The sequence below is a fragment of the Eptatretus burgeri genome, chromosome 15, assembly GCF_056783735.1.
Source record: "Eptatretus burgeri isolate ZD-2024b chromosome 15, Ebu_testis_v1, whole genome shotgun sequence".
NCBI classification, from domain to species: Eukaryota; Metazoa; Chordata; class Myxini; order Myxiniformes; family Myxinidae; genus Eptatretus; species Eptatretus burgeri.
This window is the reverse complement of record NC_140975.1, coordinates 28870311-28897138: the sequence shown is the minus strand read 5'-3', so window position 1 is coordinate 28897138 and position 26828 is coordinate 28870311. Positions and strand designations below refer to the sequence as shown.

The 26828-nt window shown below is 48.7% G+C and overlaps 1 protein-coding gene across 1 annotated transcript in view; it reads right to left on the bottom strand.

The window, feature by feature from the left end:
• The window catches only part of MRPL11 (mitochondrial ribosomal protein L11), a 158920-nt gene that overhangs the window by 15632 nt on the left and 116460 nt on the right, over nucleotides 1–26828 (bottom strand). The window contains exons 3-4 of the mRNA XM_085857120.1: nucleotides 20101–20196; nucleotides 13842–13935 (exon numbers count right to left, since the gene is read on the bottom strand). Coding sequence (XP_085713246.1) covers nucleotides 13842–13935; nucleotides 20101–20196 — 190 coding nt within the window. The remainder of the gene's footprint in view (nucleotides 1–13841; nucleotides 13936–20100; nucleotides 20197–26828) is intronic.

The window sequence follows — 26828 nt, the reverse complement described above, 5'->3', positions numbered from 1 at the left end:
TTTTGGCGAAAAAGTTCCATCTTGGTTTTGTCAGGCCACAATACTTTGTCACATGGCTTCAGAATTTCCAGTGTTTTTTTGCATACCTCAAACGGTATTCAAGGTGGGCATTTTTGAGCAATGCCTTCCATATTGCCACCGGACCATACAGGCCAGACTTGTGGAGTGCTTGGGATATTGTTGGATGCACACAGTGACCAGTCTTTGCCATAAAGGCATATAGCTATTTCAAAGTTGCCATTGGACTCTTGTTAGCATCTGATCAGTCTTCTCTTTGCTTGGTCATCCAGTTTGGAGGGATGGTCTTATCTCGGCAGGGTCTTGGTGGTACCATTCGCCTTCCACTTCTTAATGATTGCCTTGACTGGGCTCCAAGGGATATTCAAGGCCTTTGAAATATTTTATACCCATCCCCTGATCTGTGCCTTTCCACAACTTTATCCTGGATGTCTTTTGAAAGCTCCTTGGTTCTCATGGTTGAGTCTTTGCTGTGAAATGCACTACCCAGCAGAAGACACCTACAGGAACAGCTGATTTTATTCTGAAATAATCAGAATCACAATTTAACACAGATTGAGGCCAATTAACTTGGTGTGTGATTTTGAAGGTGATTTGTTACACCTGAGCTAATTTACAATTGCTATTATCAGGGGGGTGGACACTTATCCAACCAAGATATTCCAGTTTTGTATGTTTAATTAATTTTCTGAAATTTGTAGAATTTGTTTTTCATGTGGAAGTTATGGGTTACAATGTGTAAGTCAAGGTGGAAAAAGTCAGGTTTAATGAAATTTAATTCCAGGCTATGAGGCAACAAATGGTGAAAATTTTGAAGGGGGATGCAGACCTTCTATAGGCACTATATAAATAAATGTATATAAAAAAATATTTGTGCGGAATTTCAATCTTCGGTAATAGCTCCGCACAATGAGGCTTGGGCATGCCAAAAGGCCTTCAAAAGCCCATTCATATAAAGATTTGAACTTTGCCTTGAGTAGTTGTAATTGAGACAGTGCCACTTAAGTTACGACGTTCGTACAGCGGGAACGAGGTGCTATTCTTGGTGTAAGAATTAAAAATTGTCTTTTTTAAGCTTTCAAATCAGAGAAAGCATTTCTGGGATATTTGTGTGATAAATGGAACTGTAAACAGAGTTGTGAAGTGGTATTGGTGGAGATCACAGAGGAGGAAGTGTGGATGGCATTGAAAAGGATGAAGAAGGAAAGAGCGCCAGGCATTAGTGAGGTGTGTACAGAGATGATAATTGCAGTGGAAGAAGTCGGAGTCAGTTGAACAAAGAGGCTGTTGAGCATATGTATGAGAGGGTTCCATTCAGGAGTGGAGGACAGGGTTGATTGTGCCGATATGGAAGGGGAAAGACGATGTTGAAGATGGGGTTAGTACAGGGGCATGATGCTCCTAAGTCATGTAATGAAGGTGCTGGAGAGGATTCTGTAGTGGGAGGATCAGGAAAAGGGTAGAGATGGAGATCAGAGAAGAACAGCAAGGGTTTAGAAAAGGTAGAGGGATGACGGATGGGATGTTCATGCTGAAACAGCTGGTGGAGAAGAGGTTGGAGGTGCAATGTGAGATAGCATTGGGATTTGTGGACCTGGAGAAGGCCTATGACACTGTCCCGAGAGAGATGGTGATGGCGACACTGAGATGGATGGGAGAGCTGGAAGCAGAAGTTAGGTTGGTGAAAGGGATGTACAAGGGAATGAAAGGAAGAGTCTTGATTCATCCTGGGATGTCTGAGGAGCTCAGTGTGAACATTGGTTTGAGACAGAGAAGGGCTCTCAGCCCACTCATGTTTATCACAGTGATGGAGCTGGTAAGCAGAAAGGTGAGCTTCAGGGGTAGTATGGGGAGGCTGCTGTATGCGGACAATCTGGCTGTTGTGGTGGAGAGTGGGTGGGAGATGCAGGATTGTGTAAGGAGGGATATCCAAAAGGTAGGCGTGGTTGGGGCATGGAGAGAGTTGGCTGAGGACAGAGGGGGCTGGAGGAGTATCGTGGTCAAGTCAGGGCAAAAGCATGGTGCCATCGGACCTCACCTGGAAGAGGAGGAGAAGAAGAAGAAATGGAAATGGTTGAGTTTATAATATTGTTACGGTTTTGTAAAACCGGCACTCCTCCGAGGAAATGGCACACAACATATAGCATTCCTAAGACAGTTATTTTATTAGTATTTGTTTAGTTAATTCTTTCCATATGTCTTGTGGGCAAATGGGAAAGATGTGTTGCCTAGGGCTTCAAGTTAGGTCTTCAATCCTCTATTCTTTCTGTTATGTCATCCCTTTATTTTACTTTACCTCTTACACAAGCCAAGCAAGCATGCATGCATGCAGAACAGTAACAATGCCGAGAATGCGAGGAAGGCCAGCGAGGTTCATTTTATACGCTCGCCATGTTCCGTTCAGACTGCGTGCCAAAATCCAACTGCCACCTCACCTCGGACCCTCCTTATGCTCACCACAATGTTACAACGCTCACCATAATCAATCCACATGCCTTCTAAAGATCCCCACAATCGCCTTCATCCATTTCTTCACCACAAATGCGACAATTATGATAATCTCCTCCAACCTCTTCGTCGCAACGCCACATCGACAACCACCTCTCCCAATCTCTTCACCACAAATTCCACAACGCTTCTCCCACCTTCCTATTCCCACCACAACTGCCATTAACCTCTTGGGCGCTCACCACAGTCTCGGAGGATGCCAAAGGAGCAAGGATAATGAGGATTGGGGTGTTTCGGCGTGTAACTTGAAGTGCAAGCATGCGCCGGGGTTCATTCGAAGACGTGCGAATCGCTCTGGTGTTTCCCTCAATAACCATGATTAAATGGAGACCGGCGCACGTTCGGGGTTGGACAGCGCTTTTTGAAAACTCTTGCCCCATGTTGATCATGGAGCTCCGATGCATGGCAAGGTTGAAGAGTGAATGAAGCCATTTTTAATTCCGAAGCATGGCGACGGTGCGGGACAACTGAAATGCACCAATGGTAGAGCTCAGAAACGCCTACAACATTATTTGATCCGATTTTTAGCTTCTACCTCGCTCAGGGCCAATAAAAGGAGCAATTTGGCTCACAATCAGGGACTTCGGCAGACTTGACTTCTCTGCACTTCTCGAGGCGGTCAAACGAGAGCTCTCCAGCATCCGAGTGAATCTCGCCACAAGTCAGCGCGACCGCGAGGAGAGGGCGGAGCAGCCAAGCGAGGAGATCGCGGTGGAGCAAGCGATTGCCAGAACAGGCCGAGACCATCCCCGGGTCATCGGCGCTCACTTTCGGCTGCATCAAGCAGCCAACATTTACACTTGCAGACCCTCACACAGCTTTCTCTCCCATCTACGTCTTGTCCACTGTGGACACACAAGAGCAATCGACGAGGGCAAGTCCCAAACAATCGTTCTTTTCAGAGCGACCTTACTGATTCGCACCTCTCACATCACACCCCATGACATGCTGCACTACTCTCACACCTCTCACTCCCACACCACAGACACCTTCAGTTTTCCTCCCTCCTCCCCCTTCCAAAGCAATTGGGTTGCACCGGTCCACCGACCACGCCAGGTACCACGAGGTCGCTACTCCTCAACTGTCTCTCCTCTTTCTGAGTTATCTCTAATTTTCCGTGTGTGTGTGTGATGGCACCTGTCATGTATAGTGTAATTTAAGACTGTCTAAGTTTATCAGCATAAATCTGCACTGTCTTATTTCGTGAATATTGCATTTCTTTTGTCGCACACACAAATTCCTTGTTTTTCCATGCTGTACATTTGTGAATAAATCCATAACTGTAGAACATATTATCACTCGCATTGTTGAAATAAATCTGCCTTGTTATAAATGCACCCAGCTCGTTTTTGTCTTTTCCTCCATTGGTCGAGTATGGTCCACACCTTCACATAGCTGGGGAGTTATACCCCCAAAATCTGCTTCTTCGCCGGTGCGTACGAGACAGCTCCGCTCGGCTGCACCTGATATGGTAAGTAACGCAAGTACGCGTTGAGGGCGCGATTCCCCAAAAAAGCAACTTCGTGTTCCCAGTTAAACAGTAGTCAGACGGAGGACACTGGGTCATGTGGTCAAATTACTGGCATTCGCAGTCGTTTAGCGACCCACCACGACACAAACTTATTCGTGTGTGACGGCCTGTGAGTCTGGGGAGAAACCAGGGATATCTCCTCCTTTGTAGTGTTAATTCTCACAATTACCTCCATGACCCTGGGGCCACAACAATGTTGTCGAAGATCGGGCTCATTACATTTTTGAAACGTCATGCAATACAGTACTATATCATTTTTGGCCCTTTCCGTTTCTCTCAAACCTGACATCCTTCCGAGGTCGGCAAAATGAGTGCCATCATGCTGGTATATACTGTCGGAGTGGCGACCCAACCAGGATTGTACCCAATAGCCAAGGAGACTGCTTAGGCAGCACCAACACTCTGCACAGAGCATGGTCCCAATGGATGGATGGATGGATGCTGGTATACTGTGTCGGAGTGGCGACCCGTCCAGGATTGTGCCCAATCGCCAAGGAGACTGCTTAAGCAGCATCAACGCTCAACACTGGTATGGTCCCAATCTCCTCCTCTCTCTCAATGGTGAAGAATCACTTAAAAAATTTTCAGATCTAGATCCGGATCCAGATCTTCACCAAAATATAACCAGTTCGTCCTCGTCAGACAGCAAACTGTCCACAAATTTTCATCCAGAACTTTTTGAGATATCCTGCATACAAACAAACAGAAAGGGGTGAAAACATTACCTCCTTCACCCTTGGTGGCAGAGGTAAATAAAATAACGAGATAGGATATGAGAATAAATGATCAAGGCACAGCTTCACAGAACACTTGTGTTAATTGGTTAATATGAATGGATTTTGAAATTTATAATCATGGGATGGCAACAAATGACGTAAGTATGGTTGTAAAAAGTGTGTATATCTGGCAAAGTTGGATGGGGAAGAGGGGGATTGATGCATCTAGTGAGTGTCCAATTCTGTGCATGCAAAACACAAGGACTAATGGCCATATGGCACCAACAACAGATTATGTTGTTATGTTATTACCGCCAACTGAGCTGCGTGCGACAGATATAAACAAATGAGTGAACAAACACAATCCGTGCTGTTGCATTGTAATTAGTCAGGTATTGTAGGACGAGAAAGCACTGTCTCGGGAGTTCAAGTGTCTGACTTTCTGCATTACGATTCCAGGAAATGATTCGCAAAGCAAGGGTGGAGGATGCAGTTCTGCAGCACAGTTTCCTGCAATCACAATCCATCCCAACAGCAATCAGGCCAAACGGCCAATTCGCACATTTATGCTGCCCGGAGGAACGGTCAAAGCACACGTTCTGGCAGGACACCATGCCATGCAAACAGATTCTACTTGTAAGTTCATGGAATTCGAGCACCTCCGCCGATCACACAGGAGGAAGACAAGAGGAATGTGGGCAAGTTAGGCATGGGCAGCAATAGATGCATCCTGCAATCCACCTGCAAGTCACCCACTGAGTACGGTGCATCGTTATTGTACAGCTCACATCACAAACACAGTGCGAGGAAAATGGGGTGTTGAAAAGAGACAGATGGGGAGAGGGTGAGAGAGAGAGGGGGAGGGAGAGAGAGAGAGAGAGAGAGAGAGAGAGAGAGAGAGAGAGAGAGAGAGAGAGAGAGAGAGAGAGAGAGAGAGAGAGAGAGAGAGAGAGAGAGAGAGAGAGAGAGAGAGAGAGAGAGAGAGAGAGAGAGAGAGAGAGAGAGAGAGAGAGAGAGAGAGAGAGAGAGAGAGAGAGAGAGAGAGAGAGAGAGAGAGAGAGAGAGAGAGAGAGAGAGAGAGAGAGAGAGAGAGAGAGAGAGAGAGAGAGAGAGAGAGAGAGAGAGAGAGAGAGAGAGAGAGAGAGAGAGAGAGAGAGAGAGAGAGAGAGAGAGAGAGAGAGAGAGAGAGAGAGAGAGAGAGAGAGAGAGAGAGAGAGAGAGAGAGAGAGAGAGAGAGAGAGAGAGAGAGAGAGAGAAGAGAGAGTGAAAACAGAGAAAGAGGGGAGACAGAGAGGGAGGGGATGAGGAGAGAGGGATGGGAAAGAGAGAGGGGTGAGATAGAGAGAGAGAAGAAAGAGAGGGGAGAGAGAGTGAGAGAAGAAAGAGAGGGGAGAGAAGAAAGAGAGGGGAGAGAGAGTGAGTGTAGAGAGAGGAAGGAGTAGAGAGGGGAGAGAGAGTGGAGACAGATAAAGAGGAGAGACAGAGAGGGAGGGGACGAGGAGAGAGGGGGAGTGCAGAGAGAGGGGGGAGAGAGGGGTGAGGGTAGAGAGGGAGGGAGAGAGAGAGCGAGAGTGGGAGAGGTGAATTGGGGAAGAATGGGGGAGAGAGAGAGGAGGGAGAGAGCGAGGAGAGAGGGGATGGACAGAAGACAATGGAGAGGGGAGGGAGGGGATAGATAGAAGCATAGGTGGATTTAAGGGGTGGTTCTGGGGGTCTTGACCCCTCATTTTGGGGGAGAATAAAAAAACATGACAAATCCCCCAAAAAATAAAGACAAATATTGTATACGACATGTGATTGAGGCTTGTGAAAGCGAGAGCACAATGGAAGGGAACAAAATGAAAAGGGGGAAACACCAACAGAGTGGAAGTGAGAATGAGAGAGAGTGAGATCAAGGGGAGGGGGTTGAAGGACACATGGGGGTGAACAAGCTGCACACAATCTGGATGAAACACAGCAATTAGAGGAAGGGGAAAGTGGGGATGAAACAGAAAAGGAACAAATCAACCGACAACTAACAAATGAAAAGAGGTGAGGGAGAGGAGGGTAAAATCCCAATAACTAGGAAAAAGGGAGTGCTTGGGAATGAGGTAATTTGGGGTAGAAGAAGTGTGTATGGATGGGGGAAGACTTGAGATAGTGGTGAATAGCTGTCTTGAAGCTCTGGAGGGAAGAATGGGTCAGAACAGACTGGGGAAGTTGGTTCCGCAGGCGAGAGAAAAGGGGAACAAATGAATAGAGATGAGCAGTGAGCCTGGACATTGGGAATTCAACAAGAAGAGGGTTACTGGCAGACCGTAGGTGCCCTTTTGAAAACTGGAAGGGACTCAGCCAAGAGAGGGCAGAGGGTGAAGACCAAAAAGGAGGTGGTAGCATACAGAGAGGCCACCAACCTGTCTGCAATGTGAGAGTAACAGGAATAAACACGTAGCTTCGTCCCAGAGATCCCGTCCCATCCCAAATAGCATTCGTCCCAACCCAAATCACCAAAAAAAAAAAAAAATTAATAATAATTATAAAAAAAACAATAATAACGAGAAGGGCACTCGATAGAGCGCATACCTCCACCACGTAATGTCTGATCCACGAGAACATATCGGGCCCAATACATTTTTTAAATATCATGCTATACACAGTACTATTGTTACGGATTTGGAAGCCTCCTGCACACAGACAGTTAGCAGTCCTCACAATTCAGTTATTTCGATAAGTATGTGTTTATAGTTAGGTCCCGTCCTAATGTTTAAAGGGTGATTAAGTGTATGTGCTGCGAGTTATTTTCTTAGCTCGATAATTTATATCCACAAAAATAACAACACTATGGACCAATCCCTGCACGATGGCGTGCCGAACACGCATGTGGGCAGAGTTCCCTCGGTCACCGAAGTTCTGACTCCACGCTGCGGCCAATCGGAAGGGTGCGAGTGCATTTGCCGCCCTTCAGCCAATGGGCGCAGAGCGAGCTCCAAGAGAAGCAGAGTCTCTTCGGGGGGCGGGGGATCGAGACGCCCTGACACGCCCCCCGACCAATCACGGAGAGATGTCCGATTTCCCCCGGCGAATGAGGGGTGAGGTGACGTGAGACATGTCCCCGCCCCCCCCCGACCCCGGTCGGTAAAGAAGTAGATGGGACGGCGCGGTCATCTCGTGGCGCTGGTCTCGTCTTGTCGCTGTCACTGGCTCTGGTCTCGTCGCAGTGATCTCTCGCCTCGTGATTATTCGAGCTGGCTGGCGTCCGTGGCTGACTCCTTTGTCCCTCGGTGCAGTGTAACCACTCCTTGGCTTTTTCACAAGATCTTGGCAATTCGTTGTTCACCTTTGCATCTTAGTTTTCTATAGGTTTTCTTGGCGTATAGGATTTATATTATCGTCGCTTTTCCGAAACCTTGTGAATTCTTGGCATTTTTCATTGGCTCACCTTGGCATTAATGAAAATGAGGAGTGGTCACACTGCCTCGGTGCCTGGTATATGGGCATGGGTTCGAGTCCCGCCACCGGACAAGATCGACATTACCGCATGAGGTGGCTAGGTGCAAGACCAGGCTCTTCCCTCAGCTTGTCTTCCCTCCCGAGCTGAAGGGCACAATAAAGGGCAACCGGCCCCATTTCTTTTGTGTGTGTGTGTGTGTGTGTGTGTGTGTGTGTGTGTGCGCGCGCGCGCACGCGTTGATGTGTGTTTGTGACGCCAGTCCGATAAGTAAACATTGCTTAAGTATCTCGCCTTTGTACATTGACTGCATATTCGGTTTCAACTCTGCTCTTTGTGTGCGCCCCTCCCCGATTATTGTTCATTAATAAATCATCTTGTTAAATGTACCAGCTCGTTGCTGTCCTTTCCTTCATTGGTTTAGCACGGTGCGTATTGGGAATTAGGGAGGCCTTCTTGCTGTAATTGTTCATTTGGACCGACGGATCTTGGTAATCCCCGCTCGGTTTACACCCGGATCGGGCTCGGTAAATGGCCCATTCCGCCCGAGGTCCGTCGAGGGTGTGGTTTTCCCCAGTAGTTAGATGATGTGGGTACTTAGGTATATTGAAATTAGGCAATTAACCCTACCCCACGCCGTAAAAATATTGCGTCCACGGTCCGCTAAGGGACCCGTGACCTTTGGAGTTATCCAAGGGTTACGACCTTCAATTCCGGGTACTTGGTGGAGACGACCCTACTGCTCCACCTCGCGGTCGCTCCTCGCCACCGACCCCTGGCCCACAACACTATATCGTTTTTGGCCCAATCTCTCAATGGTGAAGAATCACTTCAAAAATTAAATAATTCTCGTATCCAGATCCGGATTCGGATCTTCACCAAAATCGAATGAATTCGTCATTGCCACACACCCAACCTGTACACTAAGTTTTGTCCGAATCCATCCACAACTTTTTGAGACATCGTGCTAGATATCGGTTTCGCACAATATCTCAATGATGAAGAATCACTTAAAAAATTATAGTAGTCGGATCCGGATCTGAATCTTCACCAAAATATAATCAGTTGATCCTTGTCACACACCAAACCTGTCCACAAAATTTCATCCGGATCCGTCCACCACTTTTTGAGATATCCTGTACATAAAGACAAACAAACAAAGGGGTGAAAACATAACCTCCTTTACCTTCGGTGGTGGAGGTAATAATAATTTTCTAAATGATGGTTTATTACTCCTAGGGGTCGAAGAAACTCTGAAGTAGAATTAAAAATTGGGGGTGCTAATTGTAGAAAGAAACCCAACAACAGCAATAAGCCTTCCCCAATGCTACAGGGGAATGTTTCAGAACCTGACAGATCTTAAAAACCATCCCTGGGAATATTACTACAAACGAACTGCAGATGGAAGCTATCTGGGTATCGGTGATGATCCTCAAAAGATTCCTTGGAAAAAAAAACTTCACAATTCGGTCCATGAATTATGATCCTATACCAAAATAGCGTTGGGTGAATATTTTGAGATCTGGTCGGTCACCGTTCCATCTCCCAAACCCCACCCACGTGTGGAGACAGCAGCCAAAAACAGCAACTTTCACGTGCGCGCACACATTATATATATATATATATATATATATATATATATATATATATATATATATATATATATACACACACACACACACACACACACACACACACACACACACACACACACACACACACACACACACACACACACACACACACACACACACACACACACACGGCTCGGGAGACACACACACGGCTCGGGAGACACACACACACACACACACATATATTGTTACGTTTGAGGGGGAGGTATGCATTCAAAGGGTAATTAGGATGTTTAATTAGGTATGCCATGCTGTTCGAGTGTACCAGGATCTCGATGTAATAAGTAGCAATTCAGTGGTGATAAGTTGTCTAGTAAATGTCCATTTCTTCAAGGGGGAAATGATAACTGTCACGTAATTAGATAGGGACACGGGATAGGGTAAGTGTGTCTGCGTAAACCCCTTTTAGTATTCTCTGGAGGCTTGCCGTGACTTCACAGGACAGTGCTGCGGATGGCTCCGCCCCGTGATCACGATTGGCGGAAGGCGACGGCGGTGGGCCAATAAAACGGCTCGATTGGAAGTGACGAGGACGGGAGGATAAAAAGGTTCTGTTCAGGGTCGAAAAGGAAGAGGAAGAAGATCGGGACAGAAAGACCGTTTTTTTGGGGTGGAGGTTGTTGTGCTGGGAGCGTGCTGTGTTGTTGCGCTGATTCGGCCCTGGTTTCATCGTGTCTTGTAGCCTTGCTGAGCCTCGTGCCTCACCTTGGTTGGCTCTGGGGTTCTGCTGGCTCGGAGTACGGGGTCGAACGGCGGGCGGACCTACCTCCCTCTCCTGCTCGCAATTTGGCGCCAGAACTGGTTCCCTGGCGGCTGTGAGCGGACTTGGGACAAGACCAGGAGGTCGACAGCACCACGGTTTCTCCTGCCCCCCTGACGAGAGCAAGGCCAGCTCGTCCGACGCCAATCCAGGGACTGTTGCGTCCACACCACGGTCCAGCCTGACCACCAGGAATAGCTACGTTTTGTGTGTGTGTGTGTGTGTGTGTGTTTTGTGTGTGTGTGTACCTGGCGCCTTAGAGGGTTTGAGATTTGTATATTCATTGGAATTGTCTGTGTTTTCCCCACGCCCGATCCCACACCATCCCGTCGAATCGCCCCGGATCCCTCTTCTTGCCGAGTCTTGTTATTTCTGGTTAGAGGAATAAACGTTATCAACTCAGTGAAAAGCGACTCGTGCCACCTTTCTCGTCCCGTTTGCGGTAGAGCGATTAGAACCGCCATCTTTGGGTTATAAATAAATAAACCGCCTCCATCGTTTCGGCTCATTCTACATTAGCGGGACTGTTCAAGTCCCGTGAACGTCACAATATATATATATATATATATATATATATATATATATATATATATATATATATATATATATATATATATATATATATATATATATATATACATATATATATATATATATATATATATATATATATATATATATATACATATATATATATATATATATATATATATATATCTATGTATATACATATACATATAGATATATATATATATATATATATATATATATATATATATATATATATATATATATATATATATTGTTGTGGGCCGGGGGTCGGGTGTGAAGACGACGAGGTGGGGGAAGCTATCTCGGTTCCCACCAGACTCCCCAGAATTGTAGGCCGTCACACACGGATAATTCCGTGACGCGGCGGGTTGCTTCACCGACTGTGGATGCCAATAACTCAACCGCGTGACTTGGGGTCCTCCCGTCTATGGGTTAATAGGGTCACCTAATTAATCACGTGGTTTAATTACCGGGGAACACGCCCTCGGTACGTCTTGTCTGAACCGGATCACTCTACCTGACCAGGTCACTTTACCGGATTGGATGCAGCCGAGCGACACTGCCAAGGACGTACCGGCTAAAAGGAACGTATCGTTGGGAATAAAGTCCTGGCTAAACGAGGATTTAGACCATGCTGGATCAATGAAAGAAACTACAATGATGAGCTGGGAACATTCCTAATGATAATTAACAGTCAACTTACAAAAGGGGATACAGAGCAGACTTAACGCAAAATTAATAACTATAATGATAACAATCTTCTGCAGTCTTACTTAAGCAGACAGGCGCCAGGACACACACATACGCATACACACACACACACACACACACACACACACACACAGAAAACCCTATGAAGAGGGAGTTTAGAACCAGGAATTGGGCACTGTAAAGGAGGAGCTTGAGTCGAGAAGGGACGGAGTCCAGAGTGCGAAGATGGAGTAGTAGGCGGGACCAGGTAGGCTGGTGGGGTCGACGTCGTGTGGGCGGAGAAGAGGAGGCGGAGTCTGGGCAGCATGAGGCGGGTCGTGGCGATGTCGACGAGGCGAGGCGAGAGAGAGGCGGAGAAACTCAAAAAGCAAGAGAGAGATGGAGGGACTTCTCCGACCTTTATCGGACTTGCAGCTAGGGGGGAGGGGCCACCCCAAATCGTAATGTCATCACCTGAATCGGGCGCTCTGATTGGCCCCGACCCCTCACGTGGCCCGCCAGCTTGGGCTGGAAACCGCCTCACTTCGTTTTCGACAAGGCCATCCTAGACAGCAAACATATTTCGCTCCGACCCCACGACATGACACGAATCGCCCACACCAAAATTGGCACACGAATCATCCTGCAAAAACCCCCAGGCCGTGCCCAGGTGACCGGTTGAGGGTCCAGCATGCCCACTCGGGCGTTCGACCAGCGTCGATCAATGCGCTCGCTCCACGCGTGCCAACGTGGCCTGCACTGTACATTCTTCGGCTCGATCGCAGCTTCGCTGGCCATAGAGACGTGAAGACGTTCACCATCCGTGGAGAATCTGCTGCTGCCAGCGAGGGCCGAAGGTAAATCGCCATGGATAAATCCATGCACGTTTCACGAGCGGCGTACGTGTCTGCTTTCGAGCACATTCCATACAGTGCATGCGGTTCGGCATTACGCACATGGCCAGCGCTCGCGTTCACACGACTCCGCTCGCGTGCGCGCAGGGCGAACACCAATATGTGTCGGATATTGAGGTTGAAAAGGAACAAGCCGCTTCTACTCGCACACTCGTATCCCGCCCAACATGGCGTGGAGTCGGCTTTATCGGCCTCCGGACGCGTTTCGTGCAGCGTGGGCGTCGTGCTGGCCGTGTTTCCCGTGCCGTGAAAACACCATTCGTGCAGCCTCTTAAGAGGTATTTATTCGCATGCCTTTTTAATGCAACCGGCAATCCTCCCCAGACCATTGGAAGCCCAAGTCGACAACCCCGCACTGCCAAGCGCACATCACTCGCCGCACACGCCGGGGTTAGGGCTCGCCCGGGAACGAGGACCTGTGCAGCAGTTTCCTCACCGTGGCGCCGCACGCGCTGATTTACCTCAGGAATAATCAGACGAAAAGAAGAGTGGGGACGAAATAAAGAAGAAAATGATTTAAGCAGACCTAGCTATTAGATCATCGCCACGCACTCCCTTGTTGTCCCGCTAAACAAAAAGGGACTATCTACACGCATAATAATGGAATAACTGTCTTGGGACACCTATCTGTTGTATGCATGCGGTTCCAAGAACCGCAACAATTTTACACATGGGAGGGAGACACACACACACACACACACACAACCTGGGAGTGCTCCGTTCCATCTTCTGAATCCTGCATGTAGAGATAACAACCAAAAAAAAAAAATAACACACACACACACACACACACACACACACACACACACACACAACCTGGGAGTGCTCCGTTCCATCTTCTGAATCCTGCATGAAGAGATAACAACCAAAAAAAAAATAACACATACACACACACACACGCACGCACGCACGCACGCACACACACACACACACACACACACACACACACACACACACACACACACACACACACACACACACACACACACACACACACACACACACACACACACACACACACACACACACACACACACACACCGTTTAGGTCAACACTGCCATAGTCAGAAGGAGAAAACGTTTGCACATACCTGAACGCTTTGCACCTTTCTTGATACCAGCTGCTGCTTTCAGGAAGTACGAGATGGTCGGCTTGTTGAAGCGGATGTCATAGGTGCGGCCAGGCTGAACGGGACATTTGATGACAGGCAACAGACCGTTAAACGACAACCGTAAAAGTACAGCTTCCCCAGCTGGTGTACGAGCTTTTCAAATGGGCCAGATGGCCAAACTGACATAGCACGGTGCTCGGTCTGGTAGTAAACCCACCATGCTTCCACATTTATATTCTCACTTTGAGAAACACTCTATAAAACTCTTTGTAATATATTCACTCTGTAACTAAGACATTCACCTGTTCTAATTAATGCTGGACAAGTCATTGAATACTTATCTTTATTTTTCTCGACGTTATCCATACATTTTCTGCTCACTCTTCCCATGGAATGGTAGGGTAGGTAAAAGGGAGCTAAGCATCATTCCACAGTGCTATGTCTTTTCTGGGTGAAATTATTGGCCCGACTATGAACTGTCTCGTTAAATCGTCTGTCCCCTCCAGTCAGCATTTTCTGGTGGACAATAAAGGTCACACATGCTTTTTATAAATGGTAGGCCATTGTGTATGGGTTCCCAAATTAAAGTCAAATTTCCTGTCTTGATCTGCATGAGGCACTGCATCAGCAGCAGAGCATCGCCTGCAGAAAGTATGCAACCCACGGACAGGTGCCGCACCAACACGTCCCCAGGTTTTCCTCCGATTAATGTCACACTTAACCGATTGTAAAACGCGAAGCGAAAGGCCTCGACTAGGTTTATTCATGCTTGCTCAGTAATATGCACAGTCCTCTGTCATTCGTGCAATGAAAGACGTAATTGCTCAAGCTGCAAACATTAAAGCGTATTCTGCACATTCCAATGACATGATCTAATTGCATTAATTTTTCTTTGCCAGGCAGCCAGTAAAGGATATCATCCCATTTCGTTTGGGAGAATATCACTCATCGACTCCTGGTTATATATTTCCACAAGGCTGGGAAGAACAATTAAAACTTTGCACAAAAACAAAAACCATGCGATGCAACAAACATGCATGTTCTCTACCAGGGTGTACTGTGCAACACTCTAATCGGGCAAGGCCTGGACTGGACAAGGCATGCATCGAGCAAGGCCTGGATTGGGCATGACATGCACCGGGCAAGGCCTGGACTGGGCAAGGCATGCATCGAGCAAGGCCTGGATCGGGCATGACATGCACCGGGCAAGGCCTGGACTGGGCAAGGCATGCATCGAGCAAGGCCTGGATCGGGCATGACATGCACCGGGCAAGGCCTGGACTGGACAAGGCATGCATCGAGCAAGGCCTGGATCGGGCATGACATGCACCGGGCAAGGCCTGGACTGGACAAGGCATGCATCGAGCAAGGCCTGGATCGGGCATGACATGCACCGGGCAAGGCCTGGACTAGGCAAGGCATGCATCGAGCAAGGCCTGGATCGGGCATGACATGCACCGGGCAAGGCCTGGACTAGGCAAGGCATGCATCGAGCAAGGCCTGGATCGGGCATGACATGCACCGGGCAAGGCCTGGACTTGGCAAGGCATGCATTGAGCAAGGCCTGGATTCGGGCATGACATGAACCGAGGAAGGCATGCATTGAGCAAGGCCTGGATCGGGCATGACATGCACCGGGCAAGGCATGCATTGAGCAAGGCCTGGATCGGGCATGACATGCACTGGGCAAGGCCTGGACTTGGCAAGGCATGCACCGGGCAAGGCCTGGACCGGGCAAGGCATGCACCGATCAAGGCCTGGATTTGGGCATGACATGCACTGAGGAAGGCATGCATTGAGCAAGGCCTGGATCGGGCATGACATGCACCGGGCAAGGCCTGGACTAGGCAAGGCATGCATCGAGCAAGGCCTGGATCGGGCATGACATGCACCGGGCAAGGCCTGGACTTGGCAAGGCATGCATTGAGCAAGGCCTGGATTCGGGCATGACATGAACCGAGGAAGGCATGCATTGAGCAAGGCCTGGATCGGGCATGACATGCACCGGGCAAGGCATGCATTGAGCAAGGCCTGGATCGGGCATGACATGCACTGGGCAAGGCCTGGACTTGGCAAGGCATGCACCGGGCAAGGCCTGGACCGGGCAAGGCATGCACCGATCAAGGCCTGCACCGGTCAAGGCCTGGACCAAGCAAGGCATGCAACGAGCAAGGCATACAGGCAAGGCCTGGACTGGACAAGGCATGCATCGAGCAAGGCCTGGATCGGGCATGACATGCACCGGGCAAGGCCTGGACTAGGCAAGGCATGCATCGAGCAAGGCCTGGATCGAGCATGACATGCACCGGGCAAGGCCTGGACTTGGCAAGGCATGCATCGAGCAAGGCCTGGATTCGGGCATGACATGCACCGAGGAAGGCATGCATTGAGCAAGGCCTGGATCGGGCATGACATGCACCGGGCAAGGCCTGGACTTGGCAAGGCATGCATCGAGCAAGGCCTGGATTCGGGCATGACATGCACCGAGGACGGCATGCATTGAGCAAGGCCTGGATCGGGCATGACATGCACTGGGCAAGGCCTGGACTTGGCAAGGCATGCATTGAGCAAGGCCTGGATTCGGGCATGACATGCACCGGGCAAGGCCTGGACTAGGCAAGGCATGCATCGAGCAAGGCCTGGATTCGGGCATGACATGCACCGAGGAAGGCATGCATCGAGCAAGGCCTGGATCGAGCATGACATGCACCGGGCAAGGCCTGGACTTGGCAAGGCATGCATCGAGCAAGGCCTGGATCGGGCATGACATGCACCGGGCAAGGCCTGGACTGGACAAGGCATGCATCGAGCAAGGCCTGGATCGGGCATGACATGCACCGGGCAAGGCCTGGACTGGACAAGGCATGCATCGAGCAAGGCCTGGATCGGGCATGACATGCACCGGGCAAGGCCTGGACTAGGCAAGGCATGCATCGAGCAAGGCCTGGATCGGGCATGACATGCACCGGGCAAGGCCTGGACTTGGCAAGGCATGCATCGAGCAAGGCCTGGATTTGGGCATGACATGCACTGAGGAAGGCATGCATTGAGCAAGGCCTGGATCGGGCATGACATGCACCGGGCAAGGCCTGGACTAGGCAAGGCATGCACCGGGCAAGGCCTGGACTAGGCAAGGCATGCATTGAGCAAGGCCTGGATTCGGGCATGACATGCACCGGGCAAGGCCTGGACTAGGCAAGGCATGCATCGAGCAAGGCCTGGATTCGGGCATGACATGCACCGAGGAAGGCATGCATCGAGCAAGGCCTGGATCGAGCATGACATGCACCGGGCAAGGCCTGGACTTGGCAAGGCATGCATCGAGCAAGGCCTGGATCGGGCATGACATGCACCGGGCAAGGCCTGGACTGGACAAGGCATGCATCGAGCAAGGCCTGGATCGGGCATGACATGCACCGGGCAAGGCCTGGACTGGACAAGGCATGCATCGAGCAAGGCCTGGATCGGGCATGACATGCACCGGGCAAGGCCTGGACTAGGCAAGGCATGCATCGAGCAAGGCCTGGATCGGGCATGACATGCACCGGGCAAGGCCTGGACTTGGCAAGGCATGCATCGAGCAAGGCCTGGATTTGGGCATGACATGCACTGAGGAAGGCATGCATTGAGCAAGGCCTGGATCGGGCATGACATGCACCGGGCAAGGCCTGGACTAGGCAAGGCATGCATCGAGCAAGGCCTGGATCGGGCATGACATGCACCGGGCAAGGCCTGGACTAGGCAAGGCATGCATCGAGCAAGGCCTGGATCGGGCATGACATGCACCGGGCAAGGCCTGGACTTGGCAAGGCATGCATTGAGCAAGGCCTGGATTCGGGCATGACATGAACCGAGGAAGGCATGCATTGAGCAAGGCCTGGATCGGGCATGACATGCACCGGGCAAGGCATGCATTGAGCAAGGCCTGGATCGGGCATGACATGCACTGGGCAAGGCCTGGACTTGGCAAGGCATGCACCGGGCAAGGCCTGGACCGGGCAAGGCATGCACCGATCAAGGCCTGCACCGGTCAAGGCCTGGACCAAGCAAGGCATGCAACGAGCAAGGCATACAGGCAAGGCCTGGACTGGACAAGGCATGCATCGAGCAAGGCCTGGATCGGGCATGACATGCACCGGGCAAGGCCTGGACTAGGCAAGGCATGCATCGAGCAAGGCCTGGATCGAGCATGACATGCACCGGGCAAGGCCTGGACTTGGCAAGGCATGCATCGAGCAAGGCCTGGATTCGGGCATGACATGCACCGAGGAAGGCATGCATTGAGCAAGGCCTGGATCGGGCATGACATGCACCGGGCAAGGCCTGGACTTGGCAAGGCATGCATCGAGCAAGGCCTGGATTCGGGCATGACATGCACCGAGGACGGCATGCATTGAGCAAGGCCTGGATCGGGCATGACATGCACTGGGCAAGGCCTGGACTTGGCAAGGCATGCATTGAGCAAGGCCTGGATTCGGGCATGACATGCACCGGGCAAGGCCTGGACTAGGCAAGGCATGCATCGAGCAAGGCCTGGATCGAGCATGACATGCACCGGGCAAGGCCTGGACTTGGCAAGGCATGCATCGAGCAAGGCCTGGATTCGGGCATGACATGCACCGAGGAAGGCATGCATCGAGCAAGGCCTGGATCGAGCATGACATGCACCGGGCAAGGCCTGGACTTGGCAAGGCATGCATCGAGCAAGGCTTGGATTCGGGCATGACATGCACCGAGGAAGGCATGCACTGAGCAAGGGCTGGATTGGGCAAGGCCTGGACCGAGCAACCCCTTAACAAAACTTGCGAATGGCATTCACCAGTCTGTTTTACATGTCAAATAGAGGTCAAGCAGTCAAACAAGCAAGTAAATGGTAGTCAAACAGGTCAGACATGTTAAATACAGAATTTAAAACGGCCAATATTTGGAGTTCTTGCCTTAAGGCTGTGACATGATCATATTAAAGACATTTAACGATTGGACCAACTCCTCATTAAAAATTTAGCTTCTCTCCAACATCCCCCCCCACCCCCCTTACCTCCACCACTCCCCCAAATCGCCATTCAATGCATTATAAATCACCGAGCACATTTTCTTTTACAAACTTCCAAAATTCATGAACTTTGTCCGATGCAATTAAATCGGGACAAGATAATTATTTCACTTCATACGATCAGGATTCAGAAGCCCAGATGGAATATTCTGGCCCAGATAAACAGTTATGCCATTGGGCAGTATATTAAGGATCATGTGTTCATTATGAATGTACACGGGTGAGAGGTGGTTTGGGAGAGGGTAGGGTGTGAAAAACAGGTTTTAATATAAAAGAAGGAAGCTTGTACGTTTGTGTATGTATGCGTGTGTGCATGGCAGCAATATTACAAGCATGGTGATAAATTTGGTCCCCAGTTTAACGACCCTTCCAGGGGACATAGCCTCATTGATGTGACGTACTTTCCCAAGAAGCAGCGATCTGACATTTTATAGTGGGGTCCGGAATCGAACCCAGAGGAGGCAGTACAAAGGTGAGTGCATTATGCTCTGGATATTACACGCTAGTTGCCAGTTTCATCTTTTGGGGCTTTTCTGCTCTCTTTGTTCATCCTTGGTGACGGATAAGTATTGATTTACTAGCTTTCTTTCAAACTTGCACTGGACCGAAACACAGGGACACTTACTTCAGTCTATTGATGACATTGTGAAATCCTATCAATGTGAAAGAGCTGCAGCCAATTTGTTATTGCTGAGATACCCCAGAAGCACCCTTGTAGGCATCATCTCACATCGAGTAGCACATCAGACAATGGCAAGGTATGCTCATGGATTGCACTTATCTTTGAACAATATTACAATGCTGAATGGGCTCTCCTACAGAGTAAAAGGAGAATCAACGAAACCTTCGTTGTGTTCACTACCAGCACTGTTGAGTTAGTAGAGGCTTTTAAGTTTCAATCTGTTTGCAGTTCAAATCAAAGTCCTCTCGTTTGAGTTATATTAAAACAGTTTGTCGTTGGTCAGATATGTAATAACATGAATGTGCCGGCACCCCTATGCGTCGCCGCTCTGGCCCTTGGACCGAGAAGCGAGGGATGGTGCAGAAGACAACATGCTACAGATACGTGGTGACTACAGGGGAGGTTGCCGTGACAGAACGGCACATCGCCACAAGGCTGACGGATTGTGTGTAGGACCGGGCCCCTGAAGATAGGTGGCCTGGTCGTGAGATTTCAAAACGTACCTTGATGTTGATGACAGTCGGAAGTGGGACACCCTCCTTAAAGTCCTTGGTCTTCTCATTGAAGTCTTTGCAGAACTGTGCGATGGGTAACCCGTGCTGAGATGGGTGAAAATGACACGCACACATTAACTTTCAATGTGGTGAGGCATAGCGAATGGAAGTAAATAAATAAATAAATAAGCCCAATAACCTGCATCGCAATTGTTTAGATTCAAACAAAGCAGGCACCAGCGGGCTGTTTCCGCATGACGTCATAACAGCCTTTGTGGTTTTTAACTATAAAATCATAGCTTGCCTGGGGAGAAATGCTATGTTTTATGAGCTTAACAATTGATGAGCAGATGCCAGGTGGAAGAGAGGTAAGGGGAAAGGTGGGGGTGAAGGGGGTGGGGACAGAGCCCTTTGAGATAGGCAATAATATTGTTGTGGGCTGGCGGGGTCGGGTGAGAAGACCACTAGGTGGGGGAAGCTACGTCGATTCCCACCAGACTCCCCGGAATTGTAGGCCATCGCACATAGATAATTCCGTGACGCTTAACCGACCGAGGACGCCAATAACTCAACCGCGTGACCTAGGGTCCTCCTGTCTATGGGTTAATCGGGTCACCTAATTAATCACGTGGTTTAATTACCGGGAAACCACGCCCTCGGTACGCCTTGTCCGAACCGGATCACTCTACCGGATCGGATCACTTTTCCGGATCGGATGCAGCCGAGCGACACTGCCAAGGACGTACTGGCTAAAAGGAATGGATCGTTGGGAATAAAGTCCCGCCTAAACTTGGATTCAGACCATGCTGGACCAATGGGAGAAAAGACAAAAACGAGCAGGGAACATTCCTAATGATAATTTATTTACAATTGGCGAGGAAAAGTATGTGGCACAGAAAAGATTTATTGGGGTATGTAACGCAGGGATAGAGGAGAGAGGTGTGGAGTGCGACAATAATACAAGCAACTTACGAAAGCAGACACAAGGCAGACTTGATGCGAGATTAATAACAGGAACAACAATAATGATCTTCTACAGACTTACTTAACAGACAGGCACCAGCACACTCAGACACACACAGAAAAAGAAACCCCAATGAGAAGGGACTTTTGCAGCCAGGGAGGGAGGGGGTTGAGGTTATGCTCTCGGCACCTGGGCGTTTCGGGGAGGGGATGCTTCGTGGTGCGGTATCCGACAGTAGTCGCATTGTCTCTGGCCCAAGCCGCACGTGTGGAGCCTGTGTTCTGAAGGAGGAGCTTGAGTGGAGAAGGGCGGAGTCCAGAGTGCGAGGGTGGAGTAGTGGGCGGGACCAGGCAGGAGGTGGTTCGTCGAGGCGAGATGTGGGCGGAGTCGAGAAGCAGGAGGCGAGGTCGAGGTTGTGTGGGTGGAGACGAGAAGCAGGAACACACCGCGTGAAAACACCCACACACACCACACCACACCACCCAGATGGAGGAGCTTCTCCGTCTTTTATAGAGCCCGAAGCTCGGGGGAGGAGATTATGCCAAATTCATCATCATCGCCCGATTCAGGCGCTTTGATTGGCCCCGACCCCTCACGTGGTCCGCCAGCTTGGGCCGGGTTTCGGGTAGACGTTGGTGCAGCAGATCCTCCACGGCGGTGCAGCAGGCAGATTTTCCTCAGTAGTGATCAGAGGGGAAGGTACCGTGGGTTGTCGTGGAAGCTCAAAGCGACAGTCCAGCACCTAGCGCACGTCGTGGATTTTTCCTCAGAAAAGAAAAGGAGAGTGGGAATGAAATGGAGGTGAAAATGAATTAATACCCCTAACTATGAGACCATCGCAACGCACCCCCCGTTGTCCCACTAAACAAAAATAAGGGGTCTATCTACACGTATATTAAAGGCATAACTGTCTTGGGACACCTCTCTGTTGTATGCATGCGGTTCCGAGAATCGCAACGATATCAAAACATGGCAATAATTTCAAACAGCGACAAGCAAGTATATTTGATGCCAGTTGATGATATGATGCCAGTTCTAAACTCTGGACAAGGATAAAAGTTAAAGAGCATTAAGGCTAATCCACAACATGGTATGCGAGTTTCAAAAGTGTGAGAGCTGAACATCTACATCTCCTTCATTCCAAACACCTTCATCGACGGAAAGTCTAAAGAACCTAATTGAAAGTGCACCGCCATCTCACCTCATCACCCATCCTTCCTGCAATGTTCTCTACTCCCTTTAACCCCCAAACCAAATAACTAAACCCTCTTATACTCACAGGTCACCGTGCGTCCTGATCTTTTCCTGTCCCTCTCCTCTTTGTCCAATCCCCTATTTGTTGTGTCCAACTGTAGTTCCACTGCCTCACTGTTAGTATGTTGCCCCTTTTACCCTCTGTCACCTCAATCTTCCAAGAGCCTGGATTTTGTAAGTGCGTCAACGAGAAATCGCAGCCTCAACTGCAGCCCTTCAGTGCACACAAACTAGAAGGTGTATGATGTTCTTAAAAACCTATTTTATTGAGTCAATTATCCCTCACTTTGCCTTGGATTGGCTGATGTATTCTCCAGGATGCAACACCCCAGGTTCAGATTCAACTGTACATGGTAACCATTCGGTGACCAGACACCTCTGAAGCAAGCACACTATCAAACCATCTCTACTGCAGTCCCTCAGCATACAACGCCGCAGCTTTCCGTGGAGGTCTCCCATCCAAATAGAAACTGGGCTCGACTCAGCTGAGCCACGAGATCTGATGAGGATAGGGCACATTCAATGCAGACGTAGGTGACCATTTTGTTAAACTTGATGGCCCTCATTAATTTAAAAGGGACCCTTTATGGCATCCACCGTGCCATCAACAATTTAATATAGAATTCAAATGTATTGATAAGTTGCAGACTGAATGGCATCTATCCTTTGGCTCGCCATTAAAGGAACTCGTTACATAATCACACATGATGACGTCATTGCATGGGTGGTTCAGTGCGCTGAGACCTGATATGATATTCTGTGAACGTACTTTTGCATAAACGTAAAATATTCCTTCCTCGCACAAGAACGATGCTCAGGGGGTGTCGTGATCTCATTTTCTTTTGTTTATTGAAGTTATTTGAAGGGCACGTGGGATTAGGGAATGCTCGTACCACTGGCAAAGTGGAGTAACCACGGCTGCACCACCCCCCCATTCCCCCAGAGCCTGCAAGCATACAAATGAAACAGTAACTGCTGGGCCAAACAGCAAAGTGACTGCTGGGCCAACCATCCATGTACAAGGCACACAGCTAGAACATTGTAAAGTAGGCGAGATAGTCTGCGCATGAACAACAACTGCTATCCAAGCTCTACAGATGAACTGAGACACTCTATCCCTTTTGAGTCGATGTCAAAATCAACATGGCTAACATTTCATGTTCCACATACTCGTACAGCACGCACTCGCCATACCTTTAGCATACATCAACAAACGTGGAAGTTGCGTCGACGAATCAAACCCCAAAATGCTTCCGTGGTTTCCTGGGACAAGTTCTCAAAAGTTGTTGGGACAATGTACACAGCATTTGACCACATAAGACCTCGGGTTGCTTCCAGACACACAGGTTGGAAGAATACTGCCCCGCACTGGCATCCCCTTCCACCCCACTCATTTGCACTGACATCAAACTATATTCTTTCAGGGCTGTCCAACTATCATTTATCCTTACACCGATATCTCATCGCTATCCTTCCAGGCATGGATCCACAATTGGGCTTGTGGGGCTGTAAGCCCACAACTTTGTTTGTAAAGTTGCTACATCAATCCCCCACCACCATCGCTGCTTCCTGAATGCATTAGGCACACCGTTTTGTTGGGGGTTTTTTTTCCATTTCCTCGACCTGTGCCTGTTACTTCCTTACCTGGTTCTACCACCAACATCCATCACCCATTCCTCAACTGTTCACCTTCCTCTGCATTATGTATCCCAGCTATCTGTCGCATCAAACTACCTACAACTTACCCACACTACAATCTCCATGCAAATCCCCTTTTTCCACAATCCCTAGCACACAGATAACAAGTGCAACCCCTGCTTTGTCAACCCGCTTCACCCTCACCCTGAGCCAAGTGCTTCTTTCCGAGAAACACCAGCAAACCTCATGCTTGACCCCATCAACCGCAACAAGTTCAAAAATCCCAAAATACGTACACTACGGCCTGTAATGTCTAAAAGTAGCTTGCTAGGAGATCAAGCATTTCAAAAGAAGAAGCGATGTCAAAGATGTAAAAAGAAAAAGGATGGCAGTTGGCAAGCACACTCGTCGAGAAGAAAGCTTACGACTGGATTCAAAACCCTTATCGTTGAAGGTGATGTGCCATGCACGGAGATACATGGAATGAATGCAGCTCGGTTGGAGGGACACGTGCTCTGGTGTACTTTAATGGCATTGATTCGAGGAGCCAATTTATACCCGTTTCATGGTGTGGTGGCTTAGAAGAAGGCGGAGTACTTCCGAACCAACTAGTTCCTGCAAAACAGCCGTTCTACACACCACGTAAGCCTTCAGAAATCACCACGAAAGGAAAGCTCACGTCGGCATTGTCTACTTTACACTGTGATGTTGTGACCCTCTGCTGCGAGCATCTCGCAGCGTAGCCGTGAATGCATCCCGGGTGAATGATGTAAAGCATGGCAACTGGGGATGAACGGAAAAAAATAAAAAATAAAAAAAGCCTGTTCACACCGTTTCTCCTTCACGCCAAACGGAACTGTCATCCCGTAAGCCTTGAAATTTGGCCTTGCAATATGCAAACAAGCTAGGAGTGTTCAAATGCAGTTCTGCGTTTATAAGCTCAGCCTTGGCTCACAAAGAGTCATGAAAGTCATTGCTATCCCTGGCCACTTAAGCAGTCATGCAGGCAGATAGGGTCCAGAGAGCTCAAATATGGTCTTCAGAGATAAGTTTCTCGGTGTCAAAAGGAAAATAGCGAGCTGCTGGAGAGATAAACCTGTCCAGCCAAGAAGCACTGGAAAAGATATGAAATCTACTCATCACATGCACATTCAGATCACATTTCGGGAGTTTTTTTTTTGTATTGCCCCATTGAATCCATTAATACATTATCTTCCCATTTTTCTACAGGAAGGAAATTCAACATGACTTTTGCAGGCACTGACTGGCCGAGTTTAAAAGCTTCAACTCCGACTGAGCATCGAGCTCGAACTGATATAAAGTTGCCGAACACATCAAAATAGCTTGACAGTAAATTACGCAGCTGGTTGATTGAAAAACCCAACGGTGAAAACGCAAGATCCATCAATCAATGAAAACTGTCCATAACTTTTAATTGCTTGCGTGAAACAGTCCAAGCGTAATGTATGCACGACGGGCCACCTTTACAAAACACCCCCTATTCTCACTGAACCCGTGAAAACCTTGATCATATTATAAATTTCTAATTACATTGTAGTTTATATTAAATTACACCTAGCTGTTTACCCACCCTACGGGTAAGAAGTACTTGCAGCTATATCATCTTGCGTGTGGCAGCTTGGCTGTCGGGTAGCTATCATTCTGTTGGGGCATGGCCGTGCCGCTGACGCTGTGCCCCTATACCAGTACGCTGGTACTCATTTCGCCAACCTCGGAAGGATGACAGGCCGAGTTAACCCCACCTGGTATTAATTCAACAGCTGAGCAGGATTTCAATTCAGGATCCAAGGATCCCAAGCCGGCCATCCGAGCCATTAAGCCAACACCAGGCATATAAATGGTGAAGAATCACTTGAAAAATAAATAAAAAAATTCTCGTTTCCAGATCCAGATCTTCACCAAAATCGAATCAATTCATCCTCGTCACACACCAAACCTGTCCACCAAGTTTCGGTCTAATCGATCCAGTAACTTTTTGAGATATCCTGCTGACGGACAGACAGACAGGGGTGAAAACATAACCTCCATCCACCGTCGGTGACGAAGGTAAAAAGTAAAAGTTAATCAAAGATGGTTCACTTCACATGTTAACACACATTGATTAAGCTCGGTTGAACATGCTCGATAGTGTAATGTTGGGATGAACTATACCACCGAAGGTATTGGGTCAGTAAGGTCATGCGCAGGTGATCGATGCAATCGTTGATTTGATTTTTTTTTGATTTTATTTATTTTTCAAATAAGTTATCACTGTCACTAACACTTTGTACCAAATGCTGGTCAATATCAGGTGTAAAATTGCACCGTTCCTTCTTCAGTGGGAGTGAAGGCTCGGTGTTGCATTTATTTCAAAGAATCTAGCCCTCAGGTGGTGTTTCGAGATGATCTGGAGTGGTTTCTTTCTTTACAGTTGGGGCTCTGAGCCAGGCACTGCAGCGAACCAATTCCTGACGTGCACAGCATTATGGCAGGTGTACATCAGCATGCAGGTGAGACATAAGGACTCCACTGCAGTACTGCATTAAAGCTCTCATCATCAAAAAAAATCAAAATAAAAGATCTTTATAAAGTGCAGGCTGCTTTGCAGTGTGGGGAGAAAAAAAATATACAAATGCAGAAAGAGAGGATTAATTTCAAGTTTGGTTGTGCTACCACAATACATTTGTCGATATAGTTTGTGATCACGTGATTGGTGTAATTTTCAAGAGGCAAGGGCTACATGTTCCTAACTCAGCAGCCTGCCATCCACAACCACAGTAGCTGTAAATAGACACAGGATCAAAAGAGAACAGCGAGTGGTGGCATCTAAGAATCTCTACGGTATCTCTCCCGAAGGAAGGTTATGTGCCACTAAGACAGT